Source organism: Puma concolor, chromosome B4, assembly GCF_028749965.1.
Source record: "Puma concolor isolate L17-30 chromosome B4, mPumCon1.1.hap2, whole genome shotgun sequence".
NCBI classification, from domain to species: Eukaryota; Metazoa; Chordata; class Mammalia; order Carnivora; family Felidae; genus Puma; species Puma concolor.
In genome coordinates this window covers 63,916,846-63,938,292 of record NC_141673.1, presented here as the reverse complement: position 1 = coordinate 63,938,292, position 21,447 = coordinate 63,916,846, and the positions used below count along the sequence as shown (strand labels likewise).

Here is a 21,447-nt window from a genome sequence, read left to right as displayed (position 1 = left end):
TACAGATATAAACTCCTGAATAGATGGGGGTGTACAGAAAAGACAGGGTCTGCACAGTTCCGAGTAACAAATGGTATGGCAAGAATATGGTTTATTGCATCTCTATAGATGGATTAAATAGACCAAAAACCTTTTGTACTGCCTTATCTGTTCTCCATGCTCCAGTCTGGCTGCCTATGTAAGAGTTGAACCTTCAGGAAAGCTCATTTGGGTTAGTACAGGCGCATGTCTGATTTGAGATACTCAGAAAAGATTAATTCACTAATTTTTAGTTCATTCAAAAATTATCAGTTGCCTACTCTGTCCCAGGCAATGTGCGTGATGCTGAGGGAACACAGATAGACAGTCTCAATGGTGGGGGAAGATTTAGCTTAAGGACTTCCACTAGTCAATACTTCCATGGCATAATTTGAGGCCAAAGCATGCCAATGGTTTGGCCATGTACCTGTGTGGAAAGTTAACCACATGATTTTGAACCCCCCAAATACACATTAGGGCTGATCTATAGTCTTGTGTGCAGGTTTCTTGCATTATTGATGAATCTTTGGTTAGGCTGGAGAGATCCAAAGCTATAAGTGTCTGGCCTATGGCCATACCACTCTGAATACACCTGATCTCATCAGGTCTCAGAAGCTAAGCAGGTTCAGGTCTGGTTAGTACTTGGATGGGAGACAAAGAATAAGCATCTGGACAGAAAATGAAAGTTATAAGCAACTGGATATTATCATTGTTATCAATATTGCAGCTCTTTCAGGATCCAAAGACAAGTGTTTGCCTTTTCTATCGTAGTGTGACACACGGTTCATTCTACTTGCCCTGTGCCTGGTGGTTGTTGTGCTTGACTGGATGCTTGGGATCCTTTAGGATGCTTGGGGCTCTACTTGGAGGGAGGTGTGTGCTTTTGCCCTGAGCTATCCAGCTTGAGGCTTCACTGTTTTCTTCCTTTCCAAGCTCTACAGCATTTATTTCCTTTTGTCTTACTGAATTAGCTAGGACTTCCAGTATGATGTTGAAAAGCAGGGGTAAAAGGGGGCATCTTTGCCTTATTTTTAATTTTAGTGGGAAAGCTTCAAGTTTCTCACCATGAAGTATGATGTTAGTTGTAGGTTTTTTGTAGATTTTTTAAAAATCAAATTGAGGAAGTTTCCCTCTGTTCCTAGTTTACTACTCCATTCCATAGACCCAACTATCAGGTGCATGAGTAAAGAGAGAAGCAGGAAAGTAATAACGAGAGAATTCTTTTTGTGAAGATTACTGGTGATCTCCATGTTGCTAACTTCAGTGGTCTGTCCTCAGCCCTCACTTACCTTCTCAGCTATATTTGCCGTCGTTGATCATTCCCCTTTCCTTGAAATCCTTTCTTCTTTTGGTTTCCAGACACCATGCTATCCTGATTGTCTTGCCATATTACTGACAGCTTCTTTTCAGTTGCCAGTTTCTTATCGTATCCCCAACCTCTACACACTGCAGCATCCTTGGGCCCAAGCTTCGTACCTGTTCACATTTTTATCTACATGCATTCCCTTGGTGACATCATACAGTCTCATGTCTTAAAAATTTTTTTAATCTTTATTTACTTTTGAGAGAGAGAGAGAGAAGACACAGAAACGGAAGCATGCTCCAGCTTCTGAGTTGTCAGCACAGAGCCCTACGCGGGGCTCAAACTCATGGACCGCAAGATCATGACCTGAGCTGAAGTCGGACACTTAACCCACTGAGCCACCTAGGCTCCCCAACTCTCATGTCTTTAAAACTGTCTATTCACTGATGACTACCAAGACATATCGCTATGGTGAACATCCCTTCTGTCCTTCACACTTACATTTTAATAATCAACATCTTTATTTGGATATCAAATAGATGTCTCAATCTAATGTATCCAACACTGTTTTCCCAATACCATTCCCACTAAATACATTCTACTTGCCAAGCTCACTATCCCTTTAGTAGCTCAGGCCAAAAATCTGAGCATCATCCTGGTTCCTCTGCTTTGTTTTCATAGCCCACATTCAATTCATTGGCTAATCCTACTCCAGGATTCCTACTCCCTCTCACCACCCCACTGCTACCATGTTGCCCAAGCCCATCACTTCTCACAGGGCCCATTGGTGTGCCCTCCAGCTAGTCTCCCTTTCCCCCTCAGTCTTTCTTAACAGCACAGAGTGATCCTTTAAAAACCTGTTAGATCATGTCATTTCTATGCCCTCCTGGTTTCCCATCCCACTGAGTAAATGGCATGCAGAAGTCTATGGTCCCCTTTCACTGACCTCATTTCCTTCTATCCATCTGGGTGCTTACCAGGCTCCAGCCACCCTGACCTCCTGGTTGTCCATGAAACAGACAGGAAAAGTCCTGCCTCAGACACTTTCCCACTTGCTGTTTCTCCACTGGGAACTTCTTTTCCTCAAAGAGCTTCGTGGCCCAGTCCCTCAGCTCTTCAAGGTCCTTGCTCATAGGTCATCCCCTAAAGTCCCCTCCCCAAGCTTTCCCGATCCCTCCTCTCATTGTTGCCGTCAGGGGGCCTCTCCTGCATGGGTCTGCTTGCTGGTCTTCTGCCTTCCCTGGCTGGAATGCAAGTTGCAGGATGCAGGCACTTGTGCATTTTGTGCACTCTGTGCCCCCAGGGCCTAGTAGAGTGGGGCACATGATGGGAATGCCTAGTTTTGTAGAATGCATGAATACACCTCAAAGATTCAAAGCAGGACAAGGGGAAGAAAGGAGCAGGAAGTAGGAAGAAGAGGAATTTGAGCATTTAATTTTGGAGATATTTCATGAAGAGGAGACTCTGGGCTCCAAAATGGACAGGCATGGCCCTGAGGATGATGGTGGGGTAGAATCTCAAGTGCTTGTTGGGGACCCAACCCAGTTTGCCCTCCAGGTCTGGCCTCTGGGGCTGTGAGTAAGGGGATCTAGGTGGTTGGGAAGGAGAATGGAGGACCCCTGGGGATGTGAAAGTGGGAAAGAGGCGTTGAGAACACCGGTGAGTGTGCCAGGCCAACGACAGGGACTTGACACAGTCCTTGGAGTCAGATGGACCTGGGTTCATTCCCAGTTTTGCCACCTGCCAGCAGAGTGACCTTGGACGGTGGTGCACCGAGGGCAGATGGGGAACAGGGCTCTGCTGCGGGTTCTTGTCTGTAGAGAACTTCAAAACTATAATACAACCGACTGCATGTCAGTCTGCTTGTTACTATCACTGCTCACTGGTCGTTTCGAACAGTGTTGGGCAGCAAACATGCCCCCTCTGGGGTATACCGGTGACCTGGGGGAAGTCCTTTAACCTCTCTAAGCCTCAGTTTTCTCATCCGTAAAATGGACTGACATCTCCTTTTCCTTCACAGTATTGTGGGGATACATGTGAAAATGTCTGGGGCAACGCTGTGGCAGCTGGTGTGGTCACTGCCGTCCATCTCTCCCCCTCGCTCTCCTCCCTCCCTCCCTCTCTCTGCCCCTCCCGTCTCTTTTGCACAAGCCTCCCCTCCCTGCTAGACGGCCACCCCTGTTCCTATCCAGCAACCGCCTCTTCCCGCACCACAGTCACACTTCACTTTCATCACCCGCCAGCCCAGCCATTCTGGGGCTGTCCTTGGCTTCTGCTTCCTGCGGGCCTGACCAGGCGGGGCGGGTGGGACCAGTCAGGCATAACTCCGGTTCTGGAATGAGCTATCACCATCAGCAGTTTATAGTTCTGAGGTGTCATTCCACCAGATGATGCAGAACACAACCCTCAGCAGGTTCTTCAGGGTAGGGGGGGGTGGCACGTAGGCAGCAGGTGCCCTGGAAACTCTGGGCTGGCGGGAGCTTTTGCTGCCCTGACAGTTCCTTCCTGCTGCTGTCAGTCAGTCCGGGTGCAATCCCCAGATCTGGGGGCTGAGCCCCGCCACGGCTCCTCCCAGGATGGCTGTGGGACGGGTGCCAGCGATCTGCCCTCTGTGCCGTGGGGGGAGGCAGAGCCCCTGAAGCATGGGGAGAGGCCCTGTCCTGGGTCTGGGAACCCTGGGCGTGCTGTGGCTGTGTGCGTGTGTGGGAGGGAAGGACAGGGAAATCCCAGAGGCTGAGAGGCTTTGCTTAAAGCCGCCTTCTTCCAAATGTTTCCGTTTTGCCCCGAGACAAGTTTGTGCTGGAAAAAGACACTCCCTGGGAGGTGTTCATGCTAGGACCTGCAACCCCCACTGTGGGAAGGGAAGCTTGGGAGTCCCCCAGCAGAAAGAGGGGAGTGGTGGGGAGAGGCTGAGCCCACCCTTGCTTAGGCCTTCCACTCCTCTACCCTCTCAGACTAATGACACTTGGATGGAATTTAAACACCTCCCCCGGAGAGACAGAGCATCCCTCTTGTTTGGGGATCCCCACTCTTCCAGGCAGGAGGATTTTTCTCAGGTGTAATCCCAATTCCTTACGTTGCCCAGGCAGCTGTCACCTGACCAGGGTGAAAATGCCGCTCCTGGAAGGTGCACCGGTCAAGGCGCTTCTACAGCCTTGCTGGCCACTGCTGTGTGCCCAGCACCGCGTTTAGCTGCTGGGATGGCTGGGGCCCAGCTGGGTGCCTTCCAGCAGACACAGCGATCCTGTTCCCTGGTCTGTTCGCAGGGCTGCTTCGGAGGCCATTTTCCCCCAGTCCAAGCCCTGGTGGAGAGCAGCAGTGGCGGGTGCACTGGGGCCACTGAGAGGACTGGGGTGAGGAAGGGATCCTGGCCAGACAAGGGGCCGTCGGGGCAGGGCAGAGGGGACCTGAGGGAGGAGGAGGTGGGGCCGGGAAGGGCCTCGTGGGGAGAAGGGAGGTCCTGGTGAGGAGAGGAACAAAGAAATAGGAGACATTCTGGGGAGACAGACACGGAAACAAGAAGCTTCATTCTGGGTACTTCCACTGTCCCCAGGCCCCTTTGGGCTGTTCCCGTCCTGTCTTCACAGGGGTGCTCTGGAAGAGGCCAGGATTTGGATTCCCGAGGCCCAGAGGGATGCAGCGAAACTCAGACATCAGGCAGACGACGGTCTTGCAGATCCTGTCTGTATCCCAGCACCCTCCCTGCACAGGGCTGGCCCTGGGTGCAGGTGCCTAGGTGAATGGAATGTGAACCACCGCCAGGAGGCACTTTTGTCCCATCTGCCTTGAGTCAGCTCCTAGTGGGGGGAGGGAGGAAGAATGGGGGTGGTGCTGCACAACACTGAGGGGGACTGCATGGTGGGCAGTCTGGAGGGGGATGGCCCACGCCTCCGGGCTCCCTTCCAGGACAGAGCTTGGGTCTCCCACCACTGGGGCCAGTTTTGCCTCGTGGACTGTTCAGATAGCCTCCTCTCTCCCTGGGCCTCTGCCCTCTGAAAGGGAAATCCCAAAGGGACGGTAGGCATGTGGGAGCCCACCTCACAGTGAGGGTGGGGAACCCGTCCCCTCCTTTATTCTGGTGGGGTGTTTCCTGGGCCTCAGGGAGCCATCTGTGAGCTGGAGGTGGGTGGTGTCAGCAAGTTGCTTCTTAGCAGGGCTCTAGGGCCTGGCCCATAGTGCCGGGGCTGCAAGTGGGTACGGATGCTGGGAGGCCTTGCTCTTGCGTGCCCGACTGCCTGCCCCCTGTGCGGATGTCCTGCTCTCCTGACTCTCACCGGCTCACGCACGGTGCACTCTGGCTCACAGTTGCCAGGCCCTTGGCCTGGAACTGCCACCGGGCTTTCTTCCCCTGAGTCCTACTTCCCTTCAGGGTCCAGTTTGCCTGCCCTCCTCCTGGGGACCATCCCGAAGCCTGGGGCTGGGTGGGACCCTCAGTTATGACCCCCTCCAGAGCAGTTCTCACATGTGTAATCTCCCGTTCCAGGTCTCTATGCCCTGCTAGGCTGTACGCCCTGGGAGGCACGGACTGGGGCCAGGGCCTCATTAAAAAAACCAAAGAGCTCGATGGAGATATAATTCACATACCATGGAATCCACTCACTTAAAAATACACAGTGTGGTGGTATATATGCTCAGACTCACGAAACTGTCACCATTGCCAAATTTGGAACATTTCACCACCTCAAAAGGAAGCATTTAGCTATCACCCCCCGCCCCCCATCTTCTCCTCCCTCCAGCCCTAAGCAACCACTAGTTGGCTTTCTGTCTCTATAGATTTCCCTATTCTGGACTTCCATAGGAATGAAGTAATAGAACATGTGGTCTTTGGGGCGCCTGGGTGGCTCAGTCGGCTAAGCGTCCGACTTCAGCTCAGGTCATGATCTCACAGTTCGTGGGTTCGAGCCCCGCATCAGGCTCTGTGCTGACAGCTCAGAGCCTGGAGCCTGTTTCCGATTCTGTGTCTCCCTCTCTCTCTGACCCTCCCCCGTTCATGCTCTATCTCTCTCTGTCTCAAAAATAAATAAACGTTAAAAAAAAATTAAAAAAAAAAAAAAGAACATGTGGTCTTTGTGGCTGGCTTCTTTTACTTACTATGATGTTTTCAAGGATCATCTGTGTGGTAGCACGGATCAGTACTTCATGCCTTTTCATGACCAAATAATACTCCATTGTGTGGATACGCTACATTTTGATGATCTGTTTGTCCATTGATGGACGTTTGGGTTGTTTCCACCTTCTGGTTGTTGTGAATAACGCTTCTATGAGTGTTCACACATAAGTTTTTGTGTGGACGCGTGTTTTCATCGCTCCTTGGTATATACCTCGGAGTGGAATTGCTGGGTCGAATGGCAGGTCTGTATTTGCCATTTGGAGAAACCACCAGACTGTTTGCCAAAGTGCCTGCACCATTTTACAGGCCCTGCTGTGGGCTCTAGGAACTGTATCTACCCTGTCTGCTGAGTAAGTCAACCCTGACTGGAGCTATCTTGCTCATCACCATGTCACCAGCACCCCTGGGTGGCCTGACCCCTAGCAGGTGATTCCTAAGTGTGTATTGAAGGAATGAAAAAGTGAATGAACGGGTTCTCTTGAATAGGCTGCCCTACGCTTTCACCCAGGCTCTATCCTTACAATCTTCTCTGTGAGCATCTCTCTTGACCCCCTTTCTGGGCATGATCATTAGTTGTCTTTTCTTGTTGTTTCCATGCTCGCTGTCTCTCATTATCTATGACTCCTCGGTGAGGTCAAGAGTCCCTCCAGGGTTAAGAGAGCGTCTTAGTCACCTCTGTATCACCAGCTTCTAATGCAGGGGTTGGCACAGAATAGATGCTCTGCATGGGGCTGTGGGGAAAAGGGAGCTGCACCCTAACACTCAGGAGAGGGGATTGTGGTGGGGGGATTGTTACAGGACACGAGTGAGGCAGCAGGAAGGGTTTGGGGGCCCCACAGAGGGTGGAAATGCTACCACCAAGCCTCAGCTCCAGGTCTTAGGGCTCCCTAGGAGGGAGAGGAGACTAGGGGGTCCTCCCCACTGGGTGGGTTACTGCCCATCCTCACTGCTGTCCCCAGGCCATCACTTGATCTGCACAGAGACTGGTCCAGGATGGGGCGGGGCACAGAGCCCAAGGCTTGGAGGCCACTGAGTGTAGCTATGATAGGGGGCCCACAGGCTTTCTCTAGGAGGTGTGCAGGTGACCATGTGGTGAGGAAGCCTATGTGCATAAGGCCATGGTTTTCAACAAGGCAAGTGACTCACAGTCTATAGGGGTGGGATATGCCGGTTTTAAATGTGATTTGTGTGGATCCACCTTTATTCCACAGGCTACTCGCAAATTATTCATAGGTAGCTTTTCCGTTTGTATAATAGCCTTGGTTTTTACTCCCAAGCCTCCCAGCACCCAGATCCCAAAGGCTGCTCATTGGTTCCCCTTCAGCCTTCTCGTACCCACAAGGCAAGGGGAATAATCCTGATTCTTGCCACCTGTGAACAGTCCATTTATTGGGAACAGACAAACCCAGAGGCTCATGGCAGAGGTGGTGGCTCCCTAGATGGGTGATGCTACTGCCTGATGCAGCACTAGGGACCTCTGGGGAGAGGGGATCAGCACAACCCCTTGTGACAGCCCCTGAGCCAAAGCCTCCAAGTTTCTGGGCAGCCCCACATCACCGTAGCCAGGAAAACACATTTATAACAGACCCAAAGCAAGAGGACCTAAGGGGAGAAGGAGCAGGACTGGAGGTAGATGGGGTGGGGAGGGGAGGGCTATATACAGAAGGTGGGGGAAGGGCTTGTCCTTGACTCTTGTCAAGCCAAGAGGTCTTGACTCTCTCCGTCTAGTAAGTATTCCTTGTTCCCTTGCCCTTGTTCTAGACATTTCCTCGCCCATCAGCTGCCGATGCGGTTCAGGAAAAAATGTATTTTCATAGTGTGAGTTTAGCACACACGGGCAGGTAAATCTACTGCCCTAAAGAACCCCCTCTTGATTCTGTGTACCAGAGAGAACCGTTGACAGGTCTGGAGTGATCCTGAAATGGTGGCACTTGGCTTTGGAATTCAGAATGGGAGATTTGGGGGTGCCTCTTTTTGATAATTGCGATAGTGCATGTGTTAGCTGGGGGTTAAAAGAAGTTCTCTTTTCTTAAGTGCGTGAGAGCCAGAGGTAAGGGAGGTGGGGAACCTCCTGGGGTAGGGGGTGGGAGACTGGCTTTGTAGGGAATCTTCCAGGGGATAGTCCACAAAGCAGAACTTTAATGTGTCCACCCCCAAGGCCTAGCTCAGGGTCTGCACATAGCCAAGTGAAAGGTGATACCCGAGGGGCGGCTCCCAGTGTGAAAACAGGAGGGAAACGTGTGGTCAATACAGGAAGGGGTTTAGGAATATCCTTGTCTTCAGCTGATCGGTGGACAACATCCAGGCTGGGGGCTAGCGCCCTGTCGCTGGCCTTGCAGCTTCTGGGGCAATGCTAACACTTGTGGCGGGAGGAGCCGCACCCAGCCCCCAGCTTCATGCCAGAACTCCTCCCGCTCACACAGCCCAGTAGCCCCTGGGACTCGCAGGGGATGTAGAGTTCACCAGTGCCCACGACGCTGCAGCCCCCGCTGCTCTTGAGGACACTGGTGCCCCCCGGGCAGTATTCGGTCCTCAGCACGGGTGTGTTGACCACACACGGCTCGTAGAGGACCGCGCCTTTGGAGCTGCTCACGGCTGTGGGAACAGAGAGGGATGCTCAGGGTCCTGCACTGGGAGGCTGGAAGGGCGTTGCCCTAGACCAGGCCATGCCCCCCACCTGCTGCCACTCACCAATAAGGACACCCCCGTGCCAGCCACCGACTTCCCACTCTAGCCATAAAAAGTGCTTAGCCTTCTGCCTCTTCCCCTTCTGCCCCCCTTCTGCCTCTCCTTGTTTCCCAAAGCCTTGGCCTCCACTTCATGCTGTCAGTTTCTACTTGTCCGAGCCTGCTTCAGAACTATTTCCTCCATAGAGGCGTCTCCTTGTCATGATGGTTCCTGGCAGCGTCTGGGCCCCAAAGCACTGAGGCCCTGCTGCATATCAGCTCCTACTTCTGACTCCCGAAGACTTGGACAGTCCTGAAGTAGAGCTTCTCCATCCGCCCAGGAGCTCCTGGCAGACAGAGCCCTTCCTTGGGGGTGGGGGAGGCATGCTGAAGTCTGGGCAGGACAGTGGTCTGTCCTTGTTGGGTTGATCGGCCCCCACAACCCCAGAGCCCCACGGGAGTGCTGGTCTACTCACAGATATTCACCGGCCCAATGCCTTCACACAGCCTGGAGTGGAAAGAAGAAGGCACAAGGTCACTGCATCACAGAGAACAAGGTCAATGAATGTGGGGCACCCTTCTCCTGCCCCCACTGTGGACAATGTTAAGGAGGAGGGCCTGTGGATTATGCACTGTCTCGGATGTTCCCTGACTAGCAGGACGCGCAATCGTAGCCCCAGCAACCAGAGGGCAGGGGAACACGTCGTCCTCGGTGCTTCGCCTTGACTAACCTGTGTTCCTCGCCCTCCAGCAGCCGCCTGTAGGTGGCGATCTCGATGTCCAGGCCCAGCTTGGAGTTCATCACCTCCTGGTACTCCTTGAGCAGGCAGGCCATATCCTGCTTGGCCTTCTGCAAGGCCTCCTCCAGCCCTGCCAGCTTGCACTTGGCGTCACTGAGGGCCGCCTCGCCCTGCTGCTCTGCCTGGGTCACCGCGGCCTCCAGCTTGCAGCGCTGGGGGAACGGGCACAGAAAGGCATTACGGGGGGCCCCTGGAGCCTGAGGCTGACTCTCAGAAGGACAGGGAGAACATGGCCATTGTGAGATAATAAAACATATGTATATTGGTCTCTGCCCCAGTTCCTGGTGCAAAACTCCTAAATCCTCGCAATTTCCCACGTGATAAGAGCATTAGGAACATCTTTTGTTCTAATACTTGGTCTTTGACCCTTGGTTCTGACACAGAATTCCCGAGTCCCTTGGAATTCCTGCATGAGAGCAATGTCTTTTGTTCTAATGAGGTGACTCTGGGTGGGTCCTGGGTGGCTCCTAGATAGGGGGTTGGTCACCAGAAGACCAAGCCATGATTAGAAACTTAGAATTTCCAGCCCCACTCCCCCCTGCCTTCACTGGAGAAGGGAGAGGGGCTGGAAATGCAGTTAATAATGGATCATGCTTACGAGAGGAGGCTTCCATAAAAGTCCCCGAAGTACGGGGTTCACCAGCTTCCAGGTTGGTGTACATGAGGAGGTATAGGGAACATCACGTGCCCAGAGAGGGGCACGGAAGCTCTGGATCCTTCCCGCCTCCCTCCCTTGCCCTGTGTGTCTCTTCCCTCTGGATGTTCATCTGTATTCTTTATCATATCCTTTTATACTAACTGCTAAACATAAGCAAGCTGTTTTCTTGAGTTCTGTGGGACTCATGATCGGCATCTGAAACAAGGGCAGTTGTGTGGGACTGAGCCCTAGGGCACCAGCTGGGGTGGCTGAATTGTCTGTGAGAGCAACTTCATGCATGTGGGAGTAATGTGACAGTAAAAGGGACACACAGGAGGAGGAGGGAGGTTTCCTTCTCAGTCATGGTGATGTGCCAGATTCACAGCTGCTATGCGTTTCGTCTTAGGATTGTGACAGCTGAACTCCAGAGAACTGGGGCCAGTTCCATCTATAACACCTCAAGGAGATCCAAGCGAATTCTTAGAGGCTAACAGATTTGGAGTGTCTGGCTGGTCTTCACCAGCCTAGGAGAATGGAGTGGGGCCACGTGTATGGACTCCTGGGAGTCATGAATTGTAGGATCCTAGGACTGGAGCCTTTGGGTAGGGAGGGGCCATGGCGAGCATCTTTTCTAAGCCCCCATCTAGTGAAGCACCCTTGCTATTTCATCTGTGACCGAAGGCTGCCTAGCCTATGCTGGGATCTCGCTGTTTCCCGAGGCTGTTCCTGCTGTCGGTCAGCTTTCGTGGAAAGGGCTTGTTCCTTCTTAAGCGAGGGCAGCACAAGTTCATGGCCTCTTTGAGATGCTCCCAGGGAGAGCGGACCCACCCCCCCCACCCCCCCACCGACCAACCGGCAGGGCAGCCTTTAATGGGGTTCTCGAAACAAGATCTTTCTGGCCTCACCTGGGCTTTCACGGTCTCAGTTTCTTGCTGAAGCCGCTGGATCAGCTTGTTCATTTCCAGGATCTCGTTCTTACGGTTGCGGAGATTGTCACAGTGGGTCCCCGCTGTCAGCCGCAGCTCCTCATACTGCTGGGACCGGGGAGGTCAGAACACCACAACGCCCACCTTGTAGCGCCTCGCAGCCCCCCTTCTCACTGTCCTGAGTCTCTCCAGTGGTTTCCTAGCTCAGGGCTCTCTGGATTCTTATGCTTGCTCTCTCCCCCATTCCTTTTTCCATTTCTGGCCCTTTTCTGGGCTTCTCCTTATTTCCTTCCCCATCCCTGAACCTTCAGCCTTATTAAATGCTTCTCCAAGTTCTCCTTTTCTCTCTTTAGCTGTTCTGTGGCTCATCTTCCCCCCGCCCCGGGGGTCTGCTGAGGGCTCCTTCCCTATTAGATTTCCCTCTGGACCTGAGAAGGGGTTTCTGTGCTCAGCCTGGGATGCCTAACACATCTGGGAGTGAGGACAGACCACCAGGGTGAGTACCTTTGTCTATTCTCCTTCAAAACAATTGAAGACGAAATGCAATATTACTTCCTACTTTGGCTTAACATTTTTTTTTTAAACCTATGCAACTCTGAATTCAATTTCTGAATAATGTCTTATCGACTACACCTATAGATTAAAAAAGCAGCCAGCTTTAGATTTTCTGCACATAATGGATGGGAGCATTTTGCATAGAGAAGGCGAAACAAGTGATAAGCACATATCACTCTCCTTTGGCTCTTTTGTTGTTTGGCTGTTGTGACAAAGCCCGCAGCTGTCTAAAAAATATCCACTCTCCTCTTCTTCAAGCAGAACTCTCCTTTTGTTTGGGGTGGCAGTGAGCCCAGATAAGAGAATATTTCTTGGCCCTTTCATAATGAATTCTATGGGTAATACTTCCAGGAAAGCTGTTTAAAGTGGGAGATGACTCATTCAGCATGCTTCTTTTGCCCTGTGTGCTTTTTCCTCCTTGGAATGAACATGTGAAGTTAGCACTACGGCAGCCTTCTTGGGACATGAGGCAACCGTGAGGATTAAAGCCATGTTAAGGGTGGCAGCATAAAAAGCTAGAAGGAGCTTGTGTCCCTGATGGCAACATAGAGCCCCCGTGTCACCTGTGGATGGTCTATTTCTGTAACCTCTTTGAGGACAGGGATGGTGTGACTCTTAGCATCATCCTGGTGCCACATGCCTCAGTAACGCCACGGCACACGTCACCATCTAACGTACATCCACTGTACTTATTCACCTCGTTTCTTGTCTGCACCTGCCACCCCGCCCCTGCCTCTGGGATGAATGTGACATGAAGGCAGGGATTGCTGTCTATTCTGTTTTCTGCTGGAATCCAGCATCTAGAACGGTGCTTGGCAAGGAAGTTACTGGATGAATAAATGAGTGAATGAGTGCATGGTGCCTTTCTCAGACAGGGCGGGTGAGACAGACATGAAAATATTTGTGAAGTCAAGTTGCCCTTGGGGGCATCCCCTTCCCTCCCAGCCAGCCCCTAATTCCCTAAGTCTGGGGCCACCTTAATGACGGCTCCTGCCCTGCCATTAGTGCCCACAGCCCCTCTTTGCAGCCATTGCCAATTAGCGTTTCTTGAATGCTGCTTAGAGGAACATTGCAGTAGGTCCGTGGGTGGGTAAAGCTGGGGTGCGCTGACACCCTGATGACAGGCCTGGGCTGTCTGTGGGGTCCCCTCCCACACGCTCTGCAGGGCCCTGGCCTGGGGCCTGGCAGGAACAACAGGAACTGGGTTTATGGGGTTCCCTCTGCCTTCATTATCTCCTCACTCACTTCCTGGGGGAGAGGGGGTCTGGGGTCCCCCAGCCCCACCCCCCGGCCTCGCCCTGCCCGGGCCTCACCCGGCTCTGGTACCAGGCCTCAGCTTCGGCTTTGCTGCGGCTGGCGATGTCGTCATACTGGGCCTTGATCTCGGCCACGATGCCATCCACATCCAGCTCCCGGCTGTTGTCCATCTTCACGGTGACGGAGGTCTCTGAGATCTGAGACTGCAGCAGGTAGATCTCCTGGGGGTGGGGGCCCCAGATGGGAGTGTGTGAGCGTTTTGAGGATAAAGGTGGGGGCGGGGGAGAGGTGGAAGCAACTCTGATCCTCCCATAGCAGATTTGCACAGCCCTTTGAAAGGCTGTCCCAAGCCTTCTATCACCGACCTGTTCCTTGTCCCCCTTCTAGTTACGTAGACCCAAGAGCCAAGGTCTGGGCCCTGTGTCTTCTGGGGGTCTCACAAGCTGTCTGCTTGATTTCTCCCCATCTTACTTGGGAGTCAGCTAGCCCGGGGCCGTCCCTGCTGGAGTTCCCCTACTCTGTCCTGCCCACAGAACTGGCCCTGACTGAGCACCTGCGGGCAGCGGGGCTGTGGGTACCTCCTCATACAGGCCTTTCAGGAAGTCGATCTCCTGGAGCAGAGCCTCCACGTTGGTCTCCAGATCAGCCTTTATCAGGAAGGCTGTGTCCACGTCCTGCAGCCAGAGCAGTGAGAGCCATAACCTGGGGCCGGGGGAACATGCGAAGGCCACCCCCTCCACCGACTGGGCCACCTCCCAGGCAAGCTGGTGGCAGTGTGGGATCCATGTGTAGGCCCACGTGGAAGTGAAAAGGTGACAGAGCCAAGGATAGGGGGAGGGGCCCCAGTCCCAGGACCCCATGCCTGGGCCCGGCACCCTGAGGGTGAAGGATTTGAGGGAGTGCATTTTGAAGGAGCCCTGAATGCAGCTTCTCAAAGCCCACCGTGCAGGGCATGGGCCATAAAGTACCTAGGCATCTGTCTGAAAAACCATTGCTATTGTTTTTATCTTTTGTGGTTAGAGGCAGAGTTCTTGTTTTGCATTTGATTTGGCATTCGCCATATCTCCAGCTTCTTGGGCAGGTGTAGACACAACCCTTAACCGGGTTGGACCCCCATGAGTTGGGAGGTGGAGGCCAGGTCAATCGCTGCCCTTCTGTAAGAAGTGGGTGGGGGCTGGCCTTCCTCTTTCCCAGGGTCGATGGGGATGGCCCCCGGGGGCTGAGGGATGAGAGACCCTGTTGGGGGTGGGTGGGTGGGCTGCAGGCATGTCTGGACACGGTCAGGGGCCGAGTGTGGCAAGGCAGGCTGGGCCAGCTCCGGGGGCCTTCTCTCTCCCTGTGCCACCCTCCCTCACCTTCTTCAAGGCGACAAACTCGTTCTCAGCACAAGGCCGCAAGGAGAGCTCCTCTTCGTACCTGGTGGGTGAGCAGGAAGAAATGTTTTAGTCTGTTGGGGCCGTTCGGAAGCCGCCTGGGCATCCAGCCTGAGGGAGGGGGCCTTTGGGACAGATCTGCCTCTCACTGGCTTAATCCCCTAAGGGAACCGCCAGGTCCAGTCCCCATCACTGGACACCTCTGGCTCTTCCAGCCACTCAGGACAGATGGTTGTCATCATAGCCTCTTTTTAGCCACTTTGCATGTTTACTTCCTTCCCTGCTCCCCAGTAGGCTGTTCCTATGATCAGTCATCTTCTGGGAAGTCCTTCTTAAGGCTACCTGCATTCTATCTTGCTGCTAAGGAAGCCCACTTCGTCCCAGAGTTGTTTCCTCTGGGAAGGTGGTGCAGAGTGGGCTGTCTGCTGCTGGTTCTGCTGTCCTCTCTGAGTTGTTCTGAGGGTTGGCTACAGTCACTGAAATCGCAGCCGACCCGGGGCCCCTCCCCTCCAGGAGAGTTCGGAGCCTTGCCTCTACCTGCAGCTCATTTGCAGAGGTAGCAATGACCCACTTACCAGAGCTGGAGAGACAGCCTGACCTTTTCCTCTAGGCTCCCAGGGAGCTCCTCGCCCACTCAGTGCCCCCCTGGGCAGTGGAATCAGGGTTAGGTTCAGTCTGGCTGGAATGACTCAGTCTGATGAGCGACACTGATCCATTAAAAGCTTCACGTTGCTTCCTGACGCCCATCCTTCCTTTTGGTGGCAGAGCTCGGCCTTAGCAGGGCCACCGGAAGCTGGAGCCTGCTGCCTGGGTGTGAGCCCCAGCTCAGTCAGGTGCTAGTCATGTGATTTGGGGTAAGGGACTTGGCCTCTTGGTGCCTCGCATTCATCATGTACAGCAAGAGAGGAACACTTGTGCGGCTTCATAGAGCTGCTGTGAGTTAACACCATTTAACTTCTCCTATGCTTCCCCACCTTCCCAATCCAAAGTCTTCATCCTGTGATGCAAACCATGTCTCCTGACCATCTTGTGTCTTACCCACCGAGAAAGGCACTGCTCCTGCTGAGAGGGCTGGCCTTGCCATGTCCCACCTGTCACAGTCTGCTTGAGTTGTCCTGTGTCACTTGGCACACTCTGGCCCTCCTGTCACCTGCTCCTGTCCCTTCTCCTTCCCTAGGGTCTACTTGGGACTCCCCTTTTGGAAGACCCAACTGGAATGAAACTTCATCAAAGCCCCAAGCAAATGGCACCTTCTCCGGGAAGCTTCCCTGGGCCCTGCCTGCTCTCTCACTCTCTGGGTATTCCTCTCTCTTTCTGCCCTGTACCCTGTTGTTGCTGTGGGTGGGGGTGCATGGGGGTCTGTGCCGGACTGGGGTATCGTGAGGGAAGGAGCCAGCTCAGCACAGTGTCTGGCACCAAGTAAGCATATGACTGACACTTGTAGCACAAGTGTCCCCCATGTGGCTCCGTTCCACTGATCCACATCCCTTAGGAACCATTGCTCTGAGTGTATTTTCACCGCCTCTTGTCTATGGAAATGTGTCTCTCTCAACCCCCCCCCCAAACATGTGGTCCCATGGGACCCTAGACCTGGATAGACCCACCTAGGACCCGTGAGGCAGTTTATCTGGGCCTCAAGCCTCTTGCGGGCATTGGACCTAGTAGCCTGCAAACCCTTAATTAACATCTGCTTCTCAGCTGCCTTCTCCTGTGAGTCAGGCCAGGAGCTGCCCTCAGGGAGGGCAAGTGTAGCAGGTCTACATAACCTTGACCACAAGAACTGGGGACGTGGAGCCCCGACGGGTGGTGGCTTCCAGCTCTGGGCAGGAAGTCCGGGAGCTGAGCGTCGGGGAGCGAGAGGAACTGTGGGCTGCGTTAGCTTGGATGTGGTCCGAAGAGATGCCGAGAGGGGCCTATCAGGGGGAAGGGACAGCGGGAGGAAAAGTTTGGAGGGAAGAGGGTTTGGGGGCCTGTTCGGGGAATAAGAAGTAGTTCCGGATCTGAATGGGGACTGATGGAAGATAAGGCAGGACGAGTGGTAGAACAGAGCCCTGAAACACGGGAAGAAGGCAAGAGAAAGAGCTTGTATCACATAGACGTGAGGAGGGCCTAACTGAGGGAAGGTGGCGGGAAGGGTGGTGAAGGCAAACACCATTTCAGAGCTTCTGCCGTGTCTAAATGCCCTGCCTGTCTTATCCACTGCACTGTTCCTCCACCTAATCAACTAAGCTTTAGGCTTCTCATCTTGTAGATGGGGAAACTGAGGCCCAGGTGGTTTATGTAGCTTGCTCCAGGTCCCCCGGCAGGGCGAAAGTGGGCCATACTCACTTTTTCTTGTAGCTTTCCAGCGCGTCCTGCAGGCTGCCGAGCTCTGACTCTAGCCTGGCCCGGTCCCCCGCCACAAAGTCCAGCTGCCTCCGCAGGGCACTGATGTAGTTCTCGAAGATGGGCTCTATGTTGCTCTGGCAGCACCTCTGTTGCTGCATGAAGTTCCACTTGGTCTCCAGCAGCTTGTTCTTCTGCTCCAGGAATCGCACCTGTAGCCAAGAACAGGCTGTCACTGGAGAGCAGGGAGCCTGGGGACCACGGCCGGGAGAGAGTAAGCGGTGGTGGTGAGGTGGACGGGCGGTGGGATCAGCGTGTGTTCTTACTCCCAACACACTGCTGCCAGTGTGCTAACATTTTCAGATGAGGCTCTCCGCGTAGACTGGCACCGCAGCATATCTCCATCTCTCCCCTGCCTCGGGGAGCTTATGGGACCCTCCCCCCACCTTCCACCCAGGGGTTGCATATTGTCATGGGAGGGCTACTGTCCCAAGAGGCCTGGGACAGGTCCCCCTTCCAGCCCTGCCTGCCTATCTCCCACTAGCCTGGTAACCTTGGCCGAGACATCCTGGCCCTAAGCTTCCTGCTTGGTATTGTATATGGGAAGAAGCACTTCAGAAATCTTCCTACTAATGTCAGCTGGTGACATTATGCTTCGGAGTTCAGGCTTTCTTTGGTCACAGCCCAGGGGCACTCAGGGAGGTCAGATTAAAGGCTTCGTTCTAGGGCTCTAAGCTCTTTTCCCCGACTCTGCTGCACCCTGCGTGGCTGCATCCAAAAATTGTCCCTGTCACAGCAATGGGGAGGTCTGCTGGCCCAGCTTCTCCCTTTCGGTGGCTTGGAAACCAAGATTAGTAGGAGCTGGGTGAGCTGATCACTGCCACCCCATTAGCCATTGGCAGAGGGCACACGACATCCAATCCTCAAAAGAAACCTGCAGAGGAAGAAATGTTGCCCTACTTCTGGTCACCGGACCTACAGAAGGTAGAGTGATGTTGCTGAAGCTCAGAGCCCAGAACCTAAGGAGCTTTAAAGATAAAACTGTAAGTGTAACAGTTCCCATTTACTGAAATAAGTTTCTTTTTGGAGCACTTTTATGTGTATTACCACCTTTGATTCTCCACCATCACGGCCCCCTTCCCTGCTGGGCAGCAAGGGCCCTGAGGCTGGGAAGTGAGAGGTTTGCACGGGGCCTCGGGGTCAGGCGGGAGTAGGGCCGACACCAGGGCCCTGGCCTCCCGACTGCTGACCCAGGATTCTTTGCCCTACACGTTGGGGTCAGCAGAAACACTGGCTCAGCCCCTGGCATGTATCTTCATCCCGAGAGCCTCCCTGGGGTATGCGGACAGGTACGGAGGCAGCTGCATGAACTTCCACTTGGTCAGTTCAGTGCCTTTCAAAGGCAGCACACCATTATTCCCTGTAGTCTTCTAGAGCTGTGGCTTTGAGGACGAAAGAGACAAGGCTTTGGTGACAGCTAGCTCCCTGTGTTCCCAGCTCTGACTTCTCCGTCTTCTCCTCACCCTGGGCCTTTGCTGGTGGTGAATCCAGGCCCAAGGGTCTCGTGCCAGCTCAGGCACTCAGAGGACAGCTCTCTTGTATTTTTTGTAAATTTTATGTTTATTTATTTTTAAGAGAGAGTGTGAGAGAGAGAGAGAGAGAGAGAGAGAGAGAGACACAGAGTGTGAGCAGGGGAGGGACAGAAAGAGAGTGAGACACAGAATCCAAAGCAGGCTCCAGGCTCGGAGCTGTCAGCACAGAGCCCAGGATGGGGCTTGAACCCATGAACTGGGAGATCATGCCCTAAGGCGAAGTCAGATGGCTAACCGACTGGGCCACCCACGTGCCCCAGAAGGTGGCTCTATTGTTAAAGCCTCATCTACCTCCTTGGTTTTTCTTTTCAGTATCTGTCATTGTTTGGAAGTTCCTCTTGTAGTCTGACCTCAGGCAGCCTTGGTGATGTTACCAGATAATATTCAGAGAGAGAAATGACGTCGTGAAAAAAGAACGAGCGAGCAGGCAGAGATGTCTAGTGCTGAGCCTGATGTAAGCAGCTTTCAACGATTAGCGGTCATACAGTTCACGAGAGCCAATCAATCAACTGTGGCTTCTCCATCACCGGTCTGTCCCTGCCTGCCTGGACCCGACACAAGGTGCTCTCTGCATCCCACAGCCCCAGAGTGTGGGGCCTGCCTATTACCTTGTTGATGAAGGATGCAAAGCGGCTATTCAGGCACTTGATCTGCTCCTTCTCATCCCTCTTCACCCTCTGCACGGCCGGGTCGATCTCCAGCTCGAGCGGGACCAGCAGGCTCTCGTTGATGGTGACGGGGGCGATGCAGGCTGAGGGCCCACAGGCGGCCCCTGTGCGGTAGCCGAAGCCAGGCAGGCCACACCTGGAGGCGACCCGGGGCCTCCCGAAGCCCACGTTGCACAGACTCCGGGAGCCCAGGCAGCCCAGGGCACGGAGGCCCCCCCCACCCCCGGGCCGGCACGGCCCCTGGCTCACTGCGTAGTGGGTGACCATCCGGGGAAGGACAGCTGAGCACGAGCTGAAGCTCCGGCTGCCACACCTGGAGCCCTGCTGGAAGGAACGGCACGACATGGCGGGACAGAGGCAGAGAGGTGGCTGGCCCGGAGAGCGGGTGATGCGAGTTACCAAGACAGCCCAGCTTCTGCCCTTTTATTTGGTGGGAGATGGAGGGCTGGGCAGGGTCAAAGCCCAAACCACCATTAACAGGTTTATAAGCTTGGGCTGTTGGCAGCAGCTAAGTACCAAGGTGGATAATTAGGGTAGCAGAGAGCAAAGGGAGGGAGCCAGTGGGCAGTGCTGGTGTCCCCTTTCCTCGTTTATGGGGGTGATGAAAGGGGCCAGCCAGCCAGACGGTGGGCATATTGGGTGGCTCAGCCTCAAGGAAAGGGAGAGTTGGGACTTTACGTCACTTCATGGTATATGTGGGGGATGAATTATACCCTCCGGTTGCCCCAGGACTAGAGGCCAAATTAACTATGCTTGGGGATGCTCTATTTCCCCAAGGCTGCTTTTCTGCTTCTCTGCTGATGTGCAAGGCTCATCATGGGCTCCTAGGTGATCCTAGAGGCTTTCTGGGAGGGAGGATTTGGGGTGGGGGAAGCCTCCACAAACAGGCTCAGGCCAGGCGGGTACTGGTTTCGACTCAGTGCCACGAGGGCTCCTGACATTGACTCTTGTCTTTGGGCCCATTTAGTTAAAAAAAAAAAAAAAGCCTACAGGGGACTCCAGAGGAGATGCTTTGTGCTTGAGGAGGGGAGAGGAAGGGATGCTCTCCCCAAGAATCTCTGGGCCCTCAAGGACGCATTGTGGTCAACCATCAGATCAATACTATTGTGTCACTACTCTTTTGCCTTTTCTCCTCACCCCGTCCCTGGCCTCCCTGAGGTAGATGGAGTCTGCTCTGGCCTGAGGACATTTCTGGGGACATTTGTTGCCCTCAGGAATTGTTCAGGTGTATGCGGGATACAGGCTTTCTCCCCAGCACCCAGGTCACAGCTCTTTGGAGATGTTTGAAATGCCCCCTGAATCTCTTCCTTCCTCCCTTTCTGTCAGTTCCATCAGTGAGACCTCCACTGGGGCCAGCTGTCTTTCCCTCCCTCACTGGCTGTTCTCCAGGTCAAAATCAAGCCAATAATAATAATAGCAACTTATTGGGTGCTTCCTGTGTGCTGGGACCACCATAAGCCTTACATCCATTATCTCATTTAATTGTATGATGACGTCGTGAAGCAGTTTCTGCCTTACTGATGACGAAAGTAAGGAGCCGAGTGATTGAAGGACTTAATTAAAGTACCCCAAACCACACAGCTTATCTGTGGTAGGCTGGGATTCGATCCTATTCTTTCTGACATCACCATGCTCTGCTGCTCTGGTGGAGAGAAGCCTGGTTAAGAATGGGGGTCTCCTGGGGCACCTGGGTGGCTCAGTCAATTAAGTGTCCCACTCTTGATTTCGGTTCAGGTCATGATCTCAGTTTGTGAGTTCAAGCCCCTCATGGGGGCTCTGTGTTGACAGCATGGAGTCTGCTTGGGATTTTCTCTTTCCTTCTCTCTGTGTCTCTTCCCCACATGTGCTCTCTCTCTCTCACAATAAATAAACATTTAAAAAAAGAATGGAGGCTCCTGCCAATATGCTTATGACTTCTTGGTTCCACCTGTAAATTAGGAGATTGGGACCCCACAGTTTTGGTTTAACTGTGACATTTCACACAGTTCCTTTTTTCATAGTCTTAACTTTGGGTCCTAGAGTGCTGGGGAGGGCAAGCAGGGCTTGGGGATGTCAGGGGTATAACAAGGGGCTGTGGGCAATGGTGGGAGGCAGAGGTGGGGTGGGGTGGGTCTTGTTGCATGATGTCAGAAAAAGGGGATTCCCATTCCACCCTCCGGTAAGAGTCCCAGAGGTGGGCCCAGGAGACAGTGCTGGAGACACCAAGAAGCCAGACTG

The 21,447-nt window shown here is 53.6% G+C and overlaps 1 protein-coding gene across 1 annotated transcript; it reads right to left on the bottom strand.

Moving 5' to 3' along the window:
• Positions 1-7,801: 7,801 nt before the first annotated feature.
• Positions 7,802-19,612, bottom strand: KRT82 (keratin 82). Its single transcript, XM_025930133.2, has 9 exons — positions 19,171-19,612; positions 16,974-17,182; positions 14,628-14,688; positions 13,851-13,946; positions 13,329-13,493; positions 11,440-11,565; positions 9,829-10,049; positions 9,574-9,605; positions 7,802-9,026 (listed from the first exon to the last, which is right to left on the bottom strand). Exons 1-9 carry the CDS (start codon positions 19,573-19,575, stop codon positions 8,785-8,787), a joined length of 1,557 nt encoding a protein of 518 aa, XP_025785918.1. The 5' UTR covers positions 19,576-19,612; the 3' UTR covers positions 7,802-8,784.
• Positions 19,613-21,447: the final 1,835 nt, after the last annotated feature.

Coding starts and splice junctions, on each gene's coding strand:
- KRT82 (XM_025930133.2), bottom strand. CDS start 19,575: ATGTCGTGCCGTTCCTTCCAGCAGGGCTCCAGGTGTGGCAGCCGGAGC. Junction 17,183..19,170: donor TTGCATCCTTCATCAACAAG/GTAATAGGCAGG, acceptor TCTTGGCTACAG/GTGCGATTCCTGGAGCAGAA. Junction 13,494..13,850: donor TGAAAGGCCTGTATGAGGAG/GTACCCACAGCC, acceptor CCCCACCCCCAG/GAGATCTACCTGCTGCAGTC.